The sequence below is a fragment of the Galendromus occidentalis genome, unplaced genomic scaffold (assembly GCF_000255335.2).
Source record: "Galendromus occidentalis unplaced genomic scaffold, Mocc_1.1 scf7180000077527, whole genome shotgun sequence".
In the NCBI taxonomy this organism is placed as follows: Eukaryota; Metazoa; Arthropoda; class Arachnida; order Mesostigmata; family Phytoseiidae; genus Galendromus; species Galendromus occidentalis.
The window spans coordinates 178,617-195,915 of NW_003805515.1; the positions used below are offsets into that span (position 1 = coordinate 178,617).

The window sequence follows — 17,299 nt, forward strand, 5'->3', positions numbered from 1 at the left end:
GCTTTAGTCAACCCTAGTTACAACAAGGCGGGACCATGCCCGGGAAATTTTGCACTGTGGCCTTGAAGTCGACTCAGGGACCTCGTTATCGACACTACTGATCTCACAATCGACACTTCGGGCAGATTGCCACACGCCGAAGACGATCGCTGTTTTCCAAGTTTTAATCAACAGCACGATAATATAGTAGCCTCCTCACACATGCATGCAAACACGACAATGGCGGTCAAAAAGCGGGATCACTATAACGTACCACTATCGTACCAAAATACTACCAAGAGTGAGCTTGTGGATGCTTTCGAACGAGATAAAGCGTTTGATCGGTGCAATCGAATGCGACAGATTAGTGGGAGAAGATGTCCCGGCTCGGAATACTCTCCTTGGGCGTACATATGTTTTTTTTCCGGGGATCTTATTCAGATTCAGGCTCTGGAATTTGGTGCGAACCTAATCTGCCGATTGATAATAGAATGTGATGATGTCGATGATCTTTGCTGAGCCGAGGGTCCGGCTCGCGCTATCATGACTTCCTCTTCGAAATGAGCCGCTTACAGCGATGGGAAGTCTCACTCCGCCGGTCGAAGGTGTTCCAGGGGGCCTCGGAAACTCCGGACGGAATTAGGGAACTTCTAGACCGTGGAAACGACGCAATTCAAGACGGACTACTGCGTCGGACCGAGAGTTCTGCTGTGGGTCATACGCACGGTTGGATCCTCTAACAATCGATGATATCGGGAGTCGCCTGCGGAGCGGTAACGAAATCTTTCGAAGGAACATCAGGACGGTGCGAACAGAATCTACCGTTCAGCAAAGATCATCCTGCTCAGTATCTCCCATTAATCGTTGGCAGATATAGTTTCCGGCGAAACTTAGCCCCGATGTTCTTCGCGACTCCCACTTCAGTGCACATCTGTACTGTCCACCGTAATTCATGTCGCCCGCCATGGCACCCTATGGGAGAGGATGTTGTTGAGCAACAAGTGATCCATCGAGCGGCGGAAAAACCGAATTTTCCGACTCCCGAGTAGCCTATGAAATTTTATCGACTCTTCGATCTCAGCAGCGCAATATACCGCTTCGAATTCAGGTCCATTTCATGGATGACCACGGACTATGGTCGACGAAAATCTTGCCTGCAGAGCACGCCTGTGAGCGCAGACTCAGAAAGCTGCGCTCGACACCAGCCGAGGGATAACCAAGCCGCTCATTTGAAAGAAGTTTGATAGAGCACTATACCCAGCCTCGCTGACGTCGGCTGCGATGAATCATCGCGGTGGGCGCTGACTTCAAAATCGGCTCTGAATCGCCGTCGACAAGCCCGCCTCTTCTCGGGATCCTCCCGGTTCGAATGTAGGGAGGATGGAGCAGCGAGAGTTCTCCTAGATGATGGTTCTCCGATCTCATTTATGAGCCAAACCAGTAACGGGTCCAGACGTCCGCGACGGTTCTCGGTATTACTATGGAGAAGCGAGGGAGGCTCTCTTCAAGAAATGCTGCCATAATCAAGATTCTCATATCATATCATGTCGAGAAGAGCCTGTGTAATCAGATGAGCTCTCAAGCTGGTTCTCACGGACTGCTCATGGAGCAACGGGGAGCCGATCTGGTGGGCCCCCCTGACCTTATGTTCTAGTTCATACGATGCGATCTCTTGGAAACTGGATGCGTTACGAACGGTGAATTTATTCCAGCCATGGAGCGTTTCCCTTATACATATAAATCCCGTCTTCTTGTCCTCCCATGTCTGAGGTGTACGTCGCAGGCGTCGGCACAGCTTATCCGCGGAGCCACATGCACCATGGTTCATATGCATTGGAATTATCCAGCGTCAAACTTACTGCGGTGGATGCGGAGAGTCAAAGCCCGATGGGATTGAATCACAGGGATGATGACGCGCTTTTGCGCGTCGTAATCTCTGGGAATGCGGCCAAAGATCTGGGAGGCGAAGCTGGGGCGCTCCCCGCCGCTTGTGCATCATGAGAAACGTGAGAGGAAAAACGCTCCACTTACTCAGAGAATGGAGGGAGTGTCTTCATCGAACTTTTATTAGGTAAGGTACCCCCACAAACATGCGGAACATCTCCTATTTACACCCCGATCGAGACTCGCAGAATTACATCGGGAAGCCTCCTCCGCCTCTTCTTCCCATTCCGCCATTCATCTGCCTCATCATGTTCTGGATTCCCGAGAAGCCACCCATCTGTTGTAGCACTCGCGGGTCTATCATCTTGGCCATCTCGGCGCTGAGTTTGTTCATATGAGCCGGGTTGACATTTTTCGCGAGGTCGTTACCTTTGAAGAGACCTTTCATGCCTCCCATCTTCTTGACCATTCCTGCGAACTTCGTGTATTGATTCAGCAGCTCGTGGACCTCAAACGTGGTACATCCAGCTCCACGAGCAACCCTGTTGGAGAGCATGCTTTAGAACACGACTTTCTCGGCTGATAAAGAAGGCTTGGGGTCCCCGCGGCTGGGGGAGATAGTTTCCGCTGCCGCGTTAGGGATGTTAAGAGCGGACTGGTAAGATTTCGGGGCCCGAGAATCTTGCGAGCTCGTCGGCCCCTGGATCACTAACCTTGTGATTCTGGTCTGCTGCTTCGCGAACATTCTGGCGCCCTCCCGGTTATCCAACTCATCGTCAGTCATTGAATCCATAATTGTCATGAGACGCTTCAATCGGCTCATCGACTCTTGCTCGTTGCCCTTCGTCATGAAATCGGCACTGAAACCTGGGAGAGAACGCCGAATATTCTGATAGATTCCACCGAGCGCAGTCGATAATTTTTCGAGACAGTATAAGTGTTCCACCAACCTGGAATCATTCCCATCAGTTGGTTGAAGGGACCCATCTTCATGATGTTCTGGAACTGTTCATACATGTCCCTCAGCGTGAACTCTCCATGTTTGAGCTTCTCTATCAGCTCGTGATTTTCATCGAGTTTGAGCTCATTGACTTTGTCGATCAAACCCTCGATGTCTCCGAGGCCGAGGAGTTTCTGGATGAAAGGCTTCACCCGGAATGGCTCGAAATCGTCTATGTGTTCCCCGGTACCGATGAAAATGACTGGGGATTTCGTCGCAGCTACCGCACTGAGGGCACCACCTCCCTTCGCGTGACCGTCCAGCTTGGTGATGATGACAGAAGCGACATCGACTTTTTCCTTGAAGGCTCTTGCCTGGAGCTCACAAGCTTGACCGATCGAAGCATCCATGACGAAAATTACGTTGTCTGGTGACACCGCATTCGACACTTCGAGCATTTCTTCGAATAGCGAATCTTCTTGCTTATGTCGTCCCGAAGTATCGACAATGATGATCTCGAAGTGCTCAGCTTTGAACTTGGCTACACCTTCAGCGGCTATGACCACCGGGTCGACTTCTGTGTAGCTACCATAGAACGGAATGCGAGCCTGGAGCGCAATCCCATTTTTAGCACATATACGATCCCGTTCTCAGCTGGCCCCCAAATAAGCCCGTCGTCATCATCGCAGAAAAGTGACGCATCGAGAGAGTACTGACCTTTGTTGCGTTCTGTTTAAGTTGATCGAAAGCACCGGCACGGAACGTATCCGCGCACACGAGGGCTGTTTTCCAACCTTTTTTCATGTAATGATACGCCAATTTTGTACACGTTGTAGTTTTACCGGAACCTTGAAGACCGACGAACATTATGGTGTTGCTGCGCCCCTTCTGGGGCGTCCAGGCTTTCACTCCGGGATCCACGAGCTTCACCAACTCCTTGAATACTGCTGATTGCACAACTTTGCGCCGATTCAGACCTGTGAATGGGGAATCGATGAGCGGATTTCGTCCGAATGCAAGATAGAGTTTCCAATGTATTGGCACGTCCCTGATGGCGGTTCACATCAGAGGAACTCACCGACGGCCATTTCTTCGATGTCTATGGCAGCTCTGACGTTGTCGCGAAGTTGCTTCACCAAGCGAACGTTTATGTCCGACTCTAATAAGGCAGCACATATTTCCTTGAGCATAGAATCAAGAACCTGGAAGTTCTCATACTAGTTAGAAACATGGCCAGCAAGACGCTCCTTCCGTTCGATGATCGAACATGCTCGAAGACAATCAGGGAGGGAACAGATTGAACGAATGGAGAGTGAATTCACCTCTTGGTTTATGACCGTCGCAGTCGACAGGTTCCGGAGAGCGCCGGTGATGCGCCGTCCGAGATCCGCCAACACCATCTTGTTTTATCTAGGAAGAATTTCAATGCGTTAGTTCCAATCATCACTACCGCGATCTTAGAACGGATCGAGAGGAAGGACTCCAGGCATGGATCGACAATTAGGCAGGGCTGACAGAACGTCTGGTCCCGGTTCCAGGACTGATCTCGTGCATCCTTGCCGATCGCAAGTTCATCTCCCCGTCACGACGCTTTGATCATGTTGGTCATCATGAGCGTCCCCCTGCTCTTACGAGCTCAACCATAAGACTATCTAGCTTCTTATGAGTTTGATTGTGCTTATGAAAGTCACGATCTGGAACCTGCGCAGCATGGATTTTGGGTTTGTGACTTCGGAAACTAAATGTATGTGGGCTTCGATAGAGTCTGCAACCCGACGTGCGGGATGCTGGATTCCCCTCCCGCAGCTATACCTCTCTGTTTTTTTGGGACTGCTAAGGGAAACGCTTCCGATCGAGAATCGTTCGACAGTATGAGCTCGCGGCGAGCCCCCGAAGCGACGACGCCGAGAATTTCTGTTCCCCATCCCAGACGACATCCACAGATACGCCATCGTCTTGTCACGCTGTCCAGGCAGCTCGTCTCGAGACCGCTGATTATTTCGGGAAGCCAAGTTAGTCCGCAGCTACATAATCTGAACAGCTGTTTCCGAATTGCGGAAAACTCGTTTGGTGGGAACGGAGCGACCACGCGGCCCCACACAACACGAGCTACATATAGACAAGCCGGTACGCACTTGCGCTTCTCTCCTTCACAAGCGATAACTCTGATTTCGATCCTTCGAGAGTACAACGTGAGAATAAACTTCAAAACACAACGCCGCAGCTCATCATCACATCCACACACACACGGATGCAGAACGTTTCTCGAGAGTGATGATTTGGAAGGTTTGGATGAATGCATTGAGAATCGGGTATGTTCTGTCAGGCAGGCGCGCGAAGAGTCTTCTAACTACCGTGTTCCTGGGACTTTTATTCGTAGTCGCGGTCTCGAACCATCTCCCGTCATACGCTTATGCTTCCTGGGAGATCAGAGAGCACCATTGTGGATAACGCGGCGGAATGGAAGTTTGCATTAATTCGATTCTCGCGCGCGAATAGGCACCTGCTATGAGGTTAATGCCCTGGAGCTTCGATCCCGAAAACTATTCGTGTCGATCCGGCTCCGATGATCGACATTCAACTGCACCCTTGTATATTCGCCCTTGTGCTACATGCCCGCCTCGCGACGGAGTTCTGAACTTCGCAGACTGATTTCGGACGATCTACACAGCTCACTGCAATCAAAGTGCTCCTTCCGTGGGCGGTCCAGATCACCTCAATGTGCGACTTTAGAATATTCTCCATAAGATATCCTATTCACCGGGGGAGCCTCATTCGTCATCAGCAACGCAGAGTTCGAAGCCAAGGTCTGGAAGAAATCGCAATGATCGTCATTCCATGGGTTCCTCCGTCCCCGAATCGATCATTGACTACAAGCCCACATCTGAATTCGAGGAGTGCTTTTCAAAAAGTATTAATGTGCTCGACCGGACCAGAGGAGACATTCATCTAATCCAACCTAGTCGCCGTCGAGCCCGAGCGGAGAACGAGGTCATCATCAACGTGGAAATTACGTCTTGATTGGAAGCCTGAACTCACCACCAAAAAGTATCGGCCCACCTCGAGGATGGAGCGCGGGACCTCCGCGACGATGACGGCGTAACCGTAGCGCACGTCTGCACGCGGCGCACGTTGGTCTTGATATCCCGGATGGCCGAATTAATCGTTCACATAAGAGACTTCCCTCGGAATACGGCGATCCTCCGCACCCACAATCCGGTATTGCGGTTCTCCGCTGCTAAGAGTCTTGAACATATAAGGGATCCCGGAAGCCCGCGACCGTGCTTTCCCGGCATCTCGGGCTCACATATTGTAGCCCCTGGAGCCCGTTCCATCAGGATCGGGAATGATGGGTCCCGATTCCCGATGGATCCCGAATCGCGGGTGCCCGGCTCGTGTGCGCTGGAGAGGCGCTGCGGTCGCACCGCTCATTTAACGGAGAACAGGCCGTCCGCCATCTTGCCTCACGGAGACGAGGAGAGCGGCCAACAACAAGAGAGTACTGTTTCCACCGCATCAACTGTTACCGAAGATAGTGGCAGAACGATTTCATCGGAGTCGATCGCTTCTGGATTTACGGAAGCTGCTTACGATCGGTGAGTTCATCTGAAGGGCGATCTCTTCGCTGATCGAGCCCCTGAATCACGACGCGTACAACGGGTTTGACCGCTTGAAGCGTTCATGCTTCCGTGTTTGCGGCTACAAGCTTCAGTTACCGATTCTGATTCATTCTTCCGCCGCGAGAGAAATCCACGGCCGACGGCCCGCAGAGTAGAGCCGAGGGGGGTTCGTCTGGGATGACACATGACGCTCTCACGAAAACTCGATAGTTCACTAACCTGGACGCGGCAGACGAAATGTTCGGACCCTATCAGGAGCTCTCCCTTCTTGCTGTTCCGCAGTGTTTGACACCCAGAGAAGCGACGCGTGACGGCGTCGACAGGCGTCGGTGATTCGCAAGGCTCTCTAAAAGATTTGATTTTTCTGACATTGGATTCGCCGGTCTTCGTCCGGTTGACAGGGATCTTCGGGAGCATTCTCCCTTCCCCGTGTCCGACAGAAAAGAAAGGGAAAATCTCATTGCATCTGGAGACGATTCTCCGAAAGCAGGAACATGGGTCTTCAGCGTCGATTATATGGTGCCCTAGCAGCGTACGGAGTTACATGCGACCGCGATATGTTCGTAATTGTTGCGAGTTCTCATTGCCCATGAATTTACTTCTCTTCGGCCGAAAATCCTTTTGGAGCGTGAATCGAGCTCTAGCGGCCGGGGGAAATCGACGAGAATCGATTTTTAGTTTCGTGGGCTCAACTCGAGCATGTGAGCGCGACAACTCGAAGGAATATTCTCATATGATGATACCGTATGACCGAAGTCGTAACCATCACCTTATGCGTGGAATTGTACCCTATCCACCGGTTGGAGACCCCCGTTATTCCTCTAAATCTATATCTAACTTGGAATATTTATTGCAGACATCGTACTCATCATTTCATTTTTTTTCTGGAAGGCTGACGATAGTTGATGTAATTCAATACCCGTGATGAGAATCCTTAAGAAAGCTCTTTCCGTTGATCGGGACTGCCGCCTTTCCTCTTGATAGCAGCGGCGGTGGCCATATTCAGAGCCGCAGTCCCGCCTTTGCCGAGACGTATCTCATCTCATTCAGAACGAGAGATCCTGTGACATCCATCTCGACAGGTCTCGATTCGTTTACTCGCGATTGCATAAAAAAATGCTCCCCCTGTCTCCCTGTAAGAGCTGCCTCTTTAAATCAATGGACGACAAGTCCTCGAGAAATTCCCTCGTTTGAGGGTCTCACGTGAAAAAGCTTCGTGGGAAACACCGGAAGCACCTTTTCCGGATTCCCGATTTTTCCCATGTATCCGAGACATTAGCCAGAGAATCTAGGACCCATCTGCGCCCGGTGGGACCAAGAAAAGAGTCTAAAATGTGGTTACAGCAGTCTGCGATGTCGCGATCGCGGGATCACGACTGCTCGACATCTTGCATACCGTGAAGTCCCCGAATCTCGATAGGCAACACGGGATTCCGGAATCAATTTATCATGAACTGAGTCGGGATGAGTTCTAGGAGCATGACAGTGTCTCGGGGTCGCAGCCCTACCTCCCGTTCAATATGTTCCATGTCATGGCTTGAGCTGAGGACTGATCTTCAATCAGTTTTGATTGAAGTCGGAAGATATCCTGGACTTAATCCAAGCCCGAAGCCCCTGAGCTCCTGGGAAGACGAGTCCCTACAGCAGAGCGTCCTTATTCCTGGCGGTCCATTGGTTCGACTTGGCTTGGTCTGTGTAGCTTTGCACTTCCCAGCTGATTGTCCGCATCGACTTCGGCGCCATCGTCGAGAGCTCTCTGTGAGAACCCTCGGGAATGGCATCGAGAACCATCGATATCGGGGAGCATCGGCGGTGAAGTCGATTTCCTCTCCTTAATTCACTTATTTTCATCGTCTTCATCATAGTCAATGAGTCGGTCGGAAGTCGAATCGACTTCGGATTCTTGATATCGGCTTTCTCGAGAGCCCGACGAAGGCCAACCCTTAACTTCTGTTCTAGCTGAATGGGATTCGCTGCCCCGCGTCGTTTTTCAATCGATTATGCAGCTCAAATCGAGGATCCCCGCCTAGAGGAATATTGCCTACCCCTCCCGAATTATTCCTTATGACTCTATTCATTTTATCGCCAAAGTTTCTGCATCCAGGTACACTGACAGGGTTGTCGTGGTCAGGAAGGCTCGGTCGATACAGCTGGTCCCCTGTCCGTTCTTCTCGCGGTGATCGAGTGATTCGCAGGCGGACGCTCTGAATCACCTGGGAGTTCCCGACTCTTGGTGGAGTGACTTGTTTTCTGAGCCGAGGCTCAAGCCCCCGGGCCTCTCTGGCAATATCTGAGAATGCATCAATGGACGGTGATCATCGGCGACGGGGTCGAGCTAATAATCTTCGACGAGCCAAACCTTCAGACTTGTATTTTCGATCTCCGCGAAGACCCAAATTTCGCTTTCTGTCTTTTTAGGTCTCCGGGCTACTGTACGGCACCGGTCGGTCGATGTTTGTGACCAGTTGATCGACGATCAATCTGTTATTGAGTCGGTCTCGCTTTGAATATATGAAATGTTCCGCGGAAGAGGCAGAGGTGGCCAGTGGTCGGGTGGGAACCGGGGTCGAGGGGGTCAGAACAATAAACAACGTCCACAGAACAACACGCAGATTATCAGTAACGTCAACAACACAAACAAGCCAAACCCAATGAAAAGAGCATCCATGCCGTCGCCACAGAAGACACAGCCCCAGGTCACACCACAGCCTGCACAGCAGAAACCTGCTCAGCAGCAGCAGGCGCAGCAGCAGAAGACACCGCAACAGCAGCAGCAGCAGCAGCAGAAACCTCCTCAACAGCAGCAGCTACAAAAGACCCCACAGCAGCAGAAGCCTCAGACCCCTCAACAACAACCTCAGCAACAGAAATTGCAACAACAGAAAACTCCACAACAACAACAAATACAGAAAACCCCACAGCAACAACAAAACACACCCCAACAGCAACAACAGAGAAAAACATCGTTGCCGAACAAAGACAACAACGAAAAACAACAAACGCCTGCTGGTGCTCCAGGAGAACTCAAAACAGAAACACTGGCACCTGCGAAGTCCTCTCCCCAGATCGGAAAGCAAAATAGCAGTCAACAACAAAAGTTCCCGCCGCAACAACAAATGCGGCCAACTGCACAACAGCAGCAGCAACAACACCAGATGAGCACTCCGTTGAAACCGATGTCGCAACAGCAGCAGAGCAATGCTGCCGAAGACGACAACTTGAGCAAAACAAAGCTTTTCATCGCCACTGTGAAACAAGGCATCAGCGATCAGGAATTCCGGGAACTTTTCACGAAGTTCGGCAATGTCACAGATCTGTTTCTGCATAAACAGAAGTGGTTCGGTCTCGTTACGTTCGAGAAACACGAGGAAGCTGAAGCGGCGCGGAAGCATTACATTAATTCAAACATCCTCAAATTGAAATGGGCTCAAGACAGTAACAAGGAAACGCCGCTCATTCTCAACCAAACACCGGATCAGATTCCCGTGAAGAAAGACTCCAGCTCAAAATGCCGGTTGTTTATTGGGAACCTGATTCCCGACATCACTGAAGACGGTATGCGGAACCTCCTGGAACCGTTCGGCAATCTTGTCGAGTTGTTCGTACCCCCGGGTAAAGGTTTCGCCTTCGCACGGTACGAGACCCGGGCAAACGCCGAAGCTGCCAAAAGTGCCTTGGATGGCGAGCTATTCTCAAACCGCCAGTTGCAGGTCCGCTTTGCCAGTCAAGGAGCAGTTTTGAAGGTTCGGAACCTGAGCCCGTTCGTTAGCAACGAACTGCTCCACCAGGCGTTTGAACCGTTTGGTGAGCTCGAGAGAGCGACGGTATTCGTCGACGAGCGAGGCAAATCACTAGGAGAAGGCATCTTGGAGTTCTCCCGGAAACCGGTCGCTCTAGCTGTCATGCGTAAGGCTCAACTAGAATGCTTGCTCTTGACAACGTCACCTCTGCCGGTCATCATAGAGCCCATGGAGCTGAAGGATGATGAAGACGGATATTCGGAGAGGACTATAAATAAACAATCGACTGGATATTTGAAAGAGCGCGAGAAAGGACCTCGATTCGCCGAACGCGGAAGCTTCGAATCCGAGTTCGCCATGAAGTGGAAAGAACTTCTCGCCTTAGAAAAACTCAAAAAAGAGCAGCTCGATAGGGAGATTCAATTGGAAAAGCAACGGCTCATGGAAGAGATGGATATCATGAAGTACGACTACGACGTCGAAGCGTTGAAACGACGTTTGAAAGCGCTCGAGGCGCGCCACGACGAGTTCGAGAATAGGAAAATGGCTGCGGAGAAGAACAACAAGGCACGAGAAGATGAGCTCCGTCTTCTCCGCAAGAACATCGCGAAGCGACAAGCTGAGATTCTCGGCTACACGTACGAGGACGAAGACGCGAATCAGCCGCCGCCGCCGCAAGCCGTGGATCAGAAGTGCGCGCCCGCTCCCGATGCCCACGGTGTTCCCCAACAACTGCTAAGCGGTCACCCCGTCGCGGATGCGGTACTCGGGGCGGCGCTCCTGCCCCCTCCGGGACCCCCCGGAGAACAACAGCCCTCCGCAATGGCCGAAAATTTCCTGAAGAACTGGAACTCGATCACGAAAGGCGTTCCCGTAGGGCAAGACGACCAGAATAAGAACGCTCAGCAGCCGCAGCAACCTCAGACGTCGCCGCAGGCAGCGGCGGCAGCCGCGCATAAGATGCAAAATACCAACATGCCCGCGTATATGTCTTATATGGGACAAGCGACTAACGGTAAACGTGTCAGCGACATGATGCCGCCCGGTCAGAAACGGAGGCGTTTCTAATTCGTTTTTAGTCTAAGAACTTCGTATACGCCGATGCGTCCGTTTCACTCCATCCTAACCTTACTCGAAATTCTTGTGCCACTTGTCAAATGTGTACATATTTGAGATGCTCTTCATTATTCTGAAGTAGGTCACTTCCGCATTATCATCGAGGTTGACTCCGATGGTCTCATGGCAAACAGCAGAGGTATATTCTGACGATCAGTAGTTTAGCTGTCACGATACAACAGCGATTCCGATAGGCCCTATTGAACTTGCTTATGAATTCCCTCTCCGTTGAGACGAGTGTTTCTCTGACCGCAGCATATTGGATGAAGAAGTGGCCGATCGAGATCGATCGAACTGTCTATTTATGAAGTGAAAACTATATAATGATCAAAATATATGAACAATTTTCCGTGCTACGAGCAAGAGACTTTTCGTTCGTACGTATGTATATTATCATTCGGAAGGATGCCGGATGATCTCTCGTGCTGCGCTATCGCCGATGGTATTTCGAAATGGACCTGTCTCTTCCGCTCATCCAGGAGCGTCAATCAAAATTATGAGAGTGAAAAAAAAGAATCAATCAGACCTGAATCTTCGAAGCTTCACCCAGAAACTTCCGTCACTGTTCGCTTGATTAACTCAGATATCATCATCCTCAATCATTTGAAGTGGATGCTGGAGACGGATTCCTCGCGTAGCCAATGATCGAGATTTCATCGAGAAATCGGGCGCTGAGGTACTACTCTTCAGATGCAGATATCAGTAAGCATTCGAGCGAGGAGAATGTTTTCGAGAAGAACTCGGCTTGCGAACGCTTCATGTAGACATCATTCTCTATAATAATGAATTATCATCGATCAAGAACCTGTTTCATTGAAAGGAGCTTTATCCTTCAGGTAAGAACAAGTTTGAGGACATTTTCACTCTTCCGGTGACTGTGATCACAGCTCATTATGACCACGATTGAATATATACATATGTATCCGGAGAAGTTCCGATGGAGAAGGGTCGAGCCCACACGGAACTAGAGGGGACCGCGAACTCTGAAATTTGAAACTTGAAAGCTTTTTCCCCCGGGGTTCTTATCATAATTCCTGACGCAAGGATCAACTCGATTAATTTCGGAAATCCCCCGTCGTCGAAAAGAACTACTCCCGTTTGTCGGGAATTTCGAGTGAAGGGAGTGCGGTCTCGCCATCAGAGATGGCAATGCAAGACCCTTCTGGGAGGTGGAGTCACATGCTCGCGCCTCAATGGGGGAACGAGCGAATTTACGGTATTTCCCGTGGACATGAAAAAACATATCCCCGTACATTCAGCTGCATCGGCGAAGTATACTCATGTCCCCAAAGGATTTTGTTATTTGCTGTCTCATGCTGGACCCGTCCGCGCTTCTATCGGCGACTGCCCACCGTAGTCTCCCTCTGATTTCCCTAATGATTATTATAATACTGATGACTCTCGGATCCTGTTCGGACTGTCTAGAAGTCATCGAACGGAATTGTGAATGGAAAAAATATCAACAATATCAAAATGTCAATGATACTGACAGAACGAGGTGTATCTTGGATTGGGCATTGTCGGCCCGCGCTGAGCAGACCCAAGGAGCTAGCATGAATTGAGATCGTGGAACCATTCATCGAGTTACCGTCCGCCGAGCCATTCGGCATTCTCCGATTCCGAGTTCATTACTCATCGGCGTTTGCTTCGACTACCACGATCGACGATCTGTTGCTCAACTTGCTGAGAGTTATCAGCGGATCGTCCGGAGTCCACAACACCAGCGCTCGTGCACCAGAGCCCCATGAAGATGTGGAGGTTCGAGGCTCTCCGCCAACATGAGGATCGAGCTCGACCGGCTCGCCGTCGATGAGGCGCTCTAGCAGTGATCGCTCGCAGATGAGATCACTGGAACGACGGACCTCAGATCTTGCGTCGATATACGAGGGATTGACTTCTTTGGAGCAGGAAGGAGTCAACACTTCGAAAGTTGCCTTCCCAGCGCGAGTCGTGAGGCAGTATAATGTTCAGGAATCTCCAGGCGGCAGTCCCGCGAACCTGATGAACCGCAATCCGTTATCGCTCCACCGAACTCGGGAGCGGAACGTCATGAGTCGCGTCTTGTTTTTCTTTTTTGAGAGTCGAGTCCGTCTGCGAACCGGCTCCGGACGATTTCGACGGTGCGTCTACTCAAGCTCCATATGAGCACTTCTATATCACCCCAGGGAACCCGGTCAATACATTGTAAAAGAGTTAATTCCTATCCGGAGAACTCTGTGAAAACCTTTTTTCATGTCCCTCTACGTACGTCTCAAATCTCTGCGGCAACGGACGAGCCAGGAGCAGATCTGGGTGGAAACTGTCGAATCCCCGTGGGTGACCGATCTCGAATGAATTGTTTCATGGAACGCTGGAAACTTTTCACCCTGGCTCCCATTACTGCTAGAAGAGGGGTTGATGATTCAGAAACGCTCTCCTCTGTGAGCTGGATTGAAGACGACGCTTCTGTCCAAATTGGTGATTAAATTATTCGTTGAATCGATGTCTCTTGTGACGATCCACTTCCGCCGGTCGGTCGCCGCCGACTTTTGGAGACCTGCTCGAGGACTTCACAAGAACCCGAGCGGTCTTCGACTGAGCACGCGCCCGGAGCCCACCGCTCGGGACCGTACAATCAGTCGCTTCCGATCGTTAGTCAATCGATTATCACCGGTTAGTGTAGCGGGTCTTGCGCTCAATCGCAAATCTTAGTTTCTGAATGAGCGGGTCTGAGCTCTAGGTCACGTTGATATAATCGAGGCCCGAATGACGAAAATGCCCGTGCCCGATTGTCCTGCTAGGCTCATCGATCAGCTCAGATCCGAGAGTGGAGTCACTTCCAGAGCTAGGCGAGGACCAATCAGCATGCAGAGCCTTCTCGGATATCGAGCAAGACTCGTCGGCCCTTGGGTTAGCTCGTTCCGCAGGCTCGGACCTGTTCCGATGCCTCGGAGACCAGAGATAGATATTTATCTCTTGTGAGGACCCAAAGATCTTGAGTTGTTGAGCCTCTGAACTCACTACATCTCCGTCTGACCTGGGACAACAGTGCGCTGCAGGATGCGCATGCAAAAGTATCGAGAGAACAAATCCTCGCTCACGTGAAGATATTCGCGGCGAAAATATTTATTCAAGCCTCCCTCGTCCAGACCCTGACGACTCCGCGCTGGAGGAGTTCATCTTGCTCACTATACTTACGGGAACAGAAATTGCCGATGGGACGCAATCGGGAGAAATCGCGCCTCTCCATCACCAGGAACGATCGAGAATCCCTCGCGATCGAGATCGAGCATTTCCCTTTTCACCCGGAAGAAGTTCTGAGCTCCAGCAGAGCTTTCGCTCTTGCTGCTTGCTGGATGGCGCCGGGAGTCCGAAACCTCTCCGAGTTGCAGGACCGAGACTGAAGGGCTCGGTTCGAGCCTGCGACGGATCAGGGTTGAGGAGGAACGCTGTTTCGAGCCTGCTTTGATGGGAGCTTGTGAAGAGAACCTCCGAGATCCGATTGATGCCACAGCCGCCATTACTAATTATTGTTAGGTAATTAATCTGAGGAGGGCGTCACTTATGAGAGGTTCTCACGGCTGGGGTGGGAGAATCGTCCGATAAAGAGAATCAAGTTCCGCTTAACGTATGCTTATCCGGGACCGCTTCGCCCCCGATGCAGAGCATCCCACGAAGTACAGGACCTACATGAATTTCATTTGCTTCTGTGGTAGATAACTTTGACGGTGTCGACTCCGTGCCTTGACACTGAAGCTGCTATTTACAAGACTGCTGAATAAATCGAAAGCGATGGCTTGCTACAATACGCTGAATAATTCCGAAGATTTCGACTCCATCGACTTATTGCGTCCTCCTGATGTCTGCGGCGTCCTCTGAAAATCGAGAGGGTCGCACCATGGAACGGCGGAAGATGCCTCGAGGATTAGGACTCGATGCGCTCAAGACATCACGCTCGGGAGTTCAAGCAACTCTATCGCGCCGGTTCGGTATAATATTCCATCAGACCCACGCGAGAGGAGAGATCCGAGATCTGGCGGCGGAGCATTCGCTTAAAAACGCATTTCGACCCCTTCCCCAAATCTGGATCTTCCTGTGCATGTTTGTCGAGGGATTCGATTGACATATAGTTCTGTCGAGTCGCAGTGACCCGAGGAGCTCTGAGCTTCTAGGGGTACATCAGCGGCCTTGACGAACATCAATGGACCGGATCCAAGCAAGCGGTCGATACATCGCTCGGTCTCTCGGTGGAATCTCGCTTGTTCCGATCATTGAGAATCCCATGTTCGTCATGCCGAAGGCGAGCTCGTCAAGGGGGAGGGGCTTAGTTCTCGCCCTTTATCCGTGTCCGAATGATGATTTACTAATTAAGATTACCGAGCCGAAAACGTATCAGCATCAACCAGAGTCAAGCATCCTGTTTTCGCGGAATCCGGTATCGGAATCCGGTATCGGACTCCGGTCGGCCGTGACTCGGGAGATGATAAAGATCTCCTCCAATGCTTGTCTTACCACAACGGGACTCGGAAGACTTCTGAGGAAGATACAGCCCTCGGTTACCTCAGGCTCCGCTGAGGGATTCCCCGTCGATTCGAGCCGAACCCGAGTTCCTCCGACGAGAAATTCGCCGCCCGGCTTGGTATCTGCCCCTCAACGAGACGCCCAGTCGTTTGGAACCATGCATTCGCTCCGCACGTGTGGATCCCTCGCCGATGGCAGGATTTTTCCGGGACTTTTTCCGCACTGACCCCCGGAGATTCATGGCTCGCGTGTACTGATGAGCGTCATTCTGATTGTGCGCATTCTTTGGCTATTCACCTTCGACAACTCGGAGTTGGTCTTCTCGAATTCCGTTCGAGCGTAGATGCGAGTCAGGTCCTCTCCAATCAAGAGAAATACGTCTCATCAGAAAGCCGGAATTAGCGCGATAGTATCGGGCGGTCCGAAGCTTGTAGATCGTTGATGAGACAGCTTCTGAGCCGTTTCACTTTAATGTCGCAGGAGATTTACTCTGCCGCGACCTTCGAAATCGTTCAAGCCGGACACAACGAGAATAATTGCAGAGCACTATTATCCTGCTATAACGGCACTACACATCGGGGACTCAAATCACTCGCTCTTTGTATTGTGTATCGAGACTGATTGGTAATCGAAGGGGACAGAAGCATCATCAATTCCGGTTTCGAAGCTCGGATAGTATTTGGATGAAAGGAGCCATCTAGCTTCACTCGAGAAGGGAGCGAGACTCTCAACTCAAATTGAGTCACGAGAAGCGTAGAGGTACTGTTCACGGGAACTTTCCTCCGACAGTCTTCGAGCTTGAACCGGTCGAGCACCGAGCACGCCGCCCCGGCGCCGCTCGCCGGTGATTCTCGTGATATTCCATCGGATCTTTCTGCGGCGGGTTCCGTTTCCGGATAGCGATACTGAGAGTGAGATTTCTGGATCTGAACCGTACTGGCGTAGGCTCGTCGATAATTTGCCTCAGATGGGCGCCCAGAAACAGCTCCCGGGAAGTCTTTGATTCACTTGCATGAATCTTCTCGGATGAAACTGATTTGCAGAAGATTTTTCCGCCTCTCAGAACATCGCCGAATTTCGGCCTAGAGGCGATAACGTTGCGAGAAGATTTCTGTGATTTTTGACTTCGCTTTGATTCTCTGCCTTAAATCTTATTTCCGGTTTCAGGTAGGTCGACATCGACGGAAAAAAGACCAGGTTTGAGAGGGCTATCCGGAACGGAGATCGTCATTCCGATCTTATTTGATTCGCCTGAGTTCGGACTGCCTTATATACGGATGCTACAATAAAGCGAATATCAAAAAAGAAAACTCAGAGTGCTCTTTACTGACTGTGCACCCACACACCTAGGAGTACAAATCTAGGAATCGAACGGTTGAGCTCGGCAAATGTTACCCTCTCCCGAACGCAGCGACGCTCTATTCCCATTAACCTTCTGATTAGGTTGCAAGGCGGGTCCAAACGAACGCAGGGAGGTAGCGGAAAAGGACTCGCATGCCCGGGGGAATCCCCTGCTGACA

The 17,299-nt window shown here is 51.0% G+C and overlaps 2 protein-coding genes across 2 annotated transcripts; one reads left to right on the plus strand and one right to left on the minus strand.

Annotated features, from left to right (window-relative positions):
• Positions 1-2,113: 2,113 nt before the first annotated feature.
• Positions 2,114-5,076, minus strand: Srp54k (signal recognition particle 54k). The gene is made up of 7 exons (XM_018641247.1): positions 4,939-5,076; positions 4,126-4,213; positions 3,882-4,005; positions 3,521-3,780; positions 2,814-3,411; positions 2,577-2,730; positions 2,114-2,405 (listed from the first exon to the last, which is right to left on the minus strand). Exons 2-7 carry the CDS (start codon positions 4,201-4,203, stop codon positions 2,114-2,116), a joined length of 1,506 nt encoding a protein of 501 aa, XP_018496763.1. The 5' UTR covers positions 4,204-4,213; positions 4,939-5,076.
• A 3,863-nt stretch (positions 5,077-8,939) lies between these two features.
• LOC100903719 (non-POU domain-containing octamer-binding protein-like) lies at positions 8,940-11,231 on the plus strand. Its single transcript, XM_029112771.1, has 2 exons — positions 8,940-9,119; positions 9,225-11,231. The coding sequence occupies exons 1-2, from the start codon at positions 8,940-8,942 to the stop codon at positions 11,229-11,231; spliced, it is 2,187 nt and encodes a 728-aa protein (XP_028968604.1).
• The last annotated feature ends 6,068 nt before the right edge of the window (positions 11,232-17,299 follow it).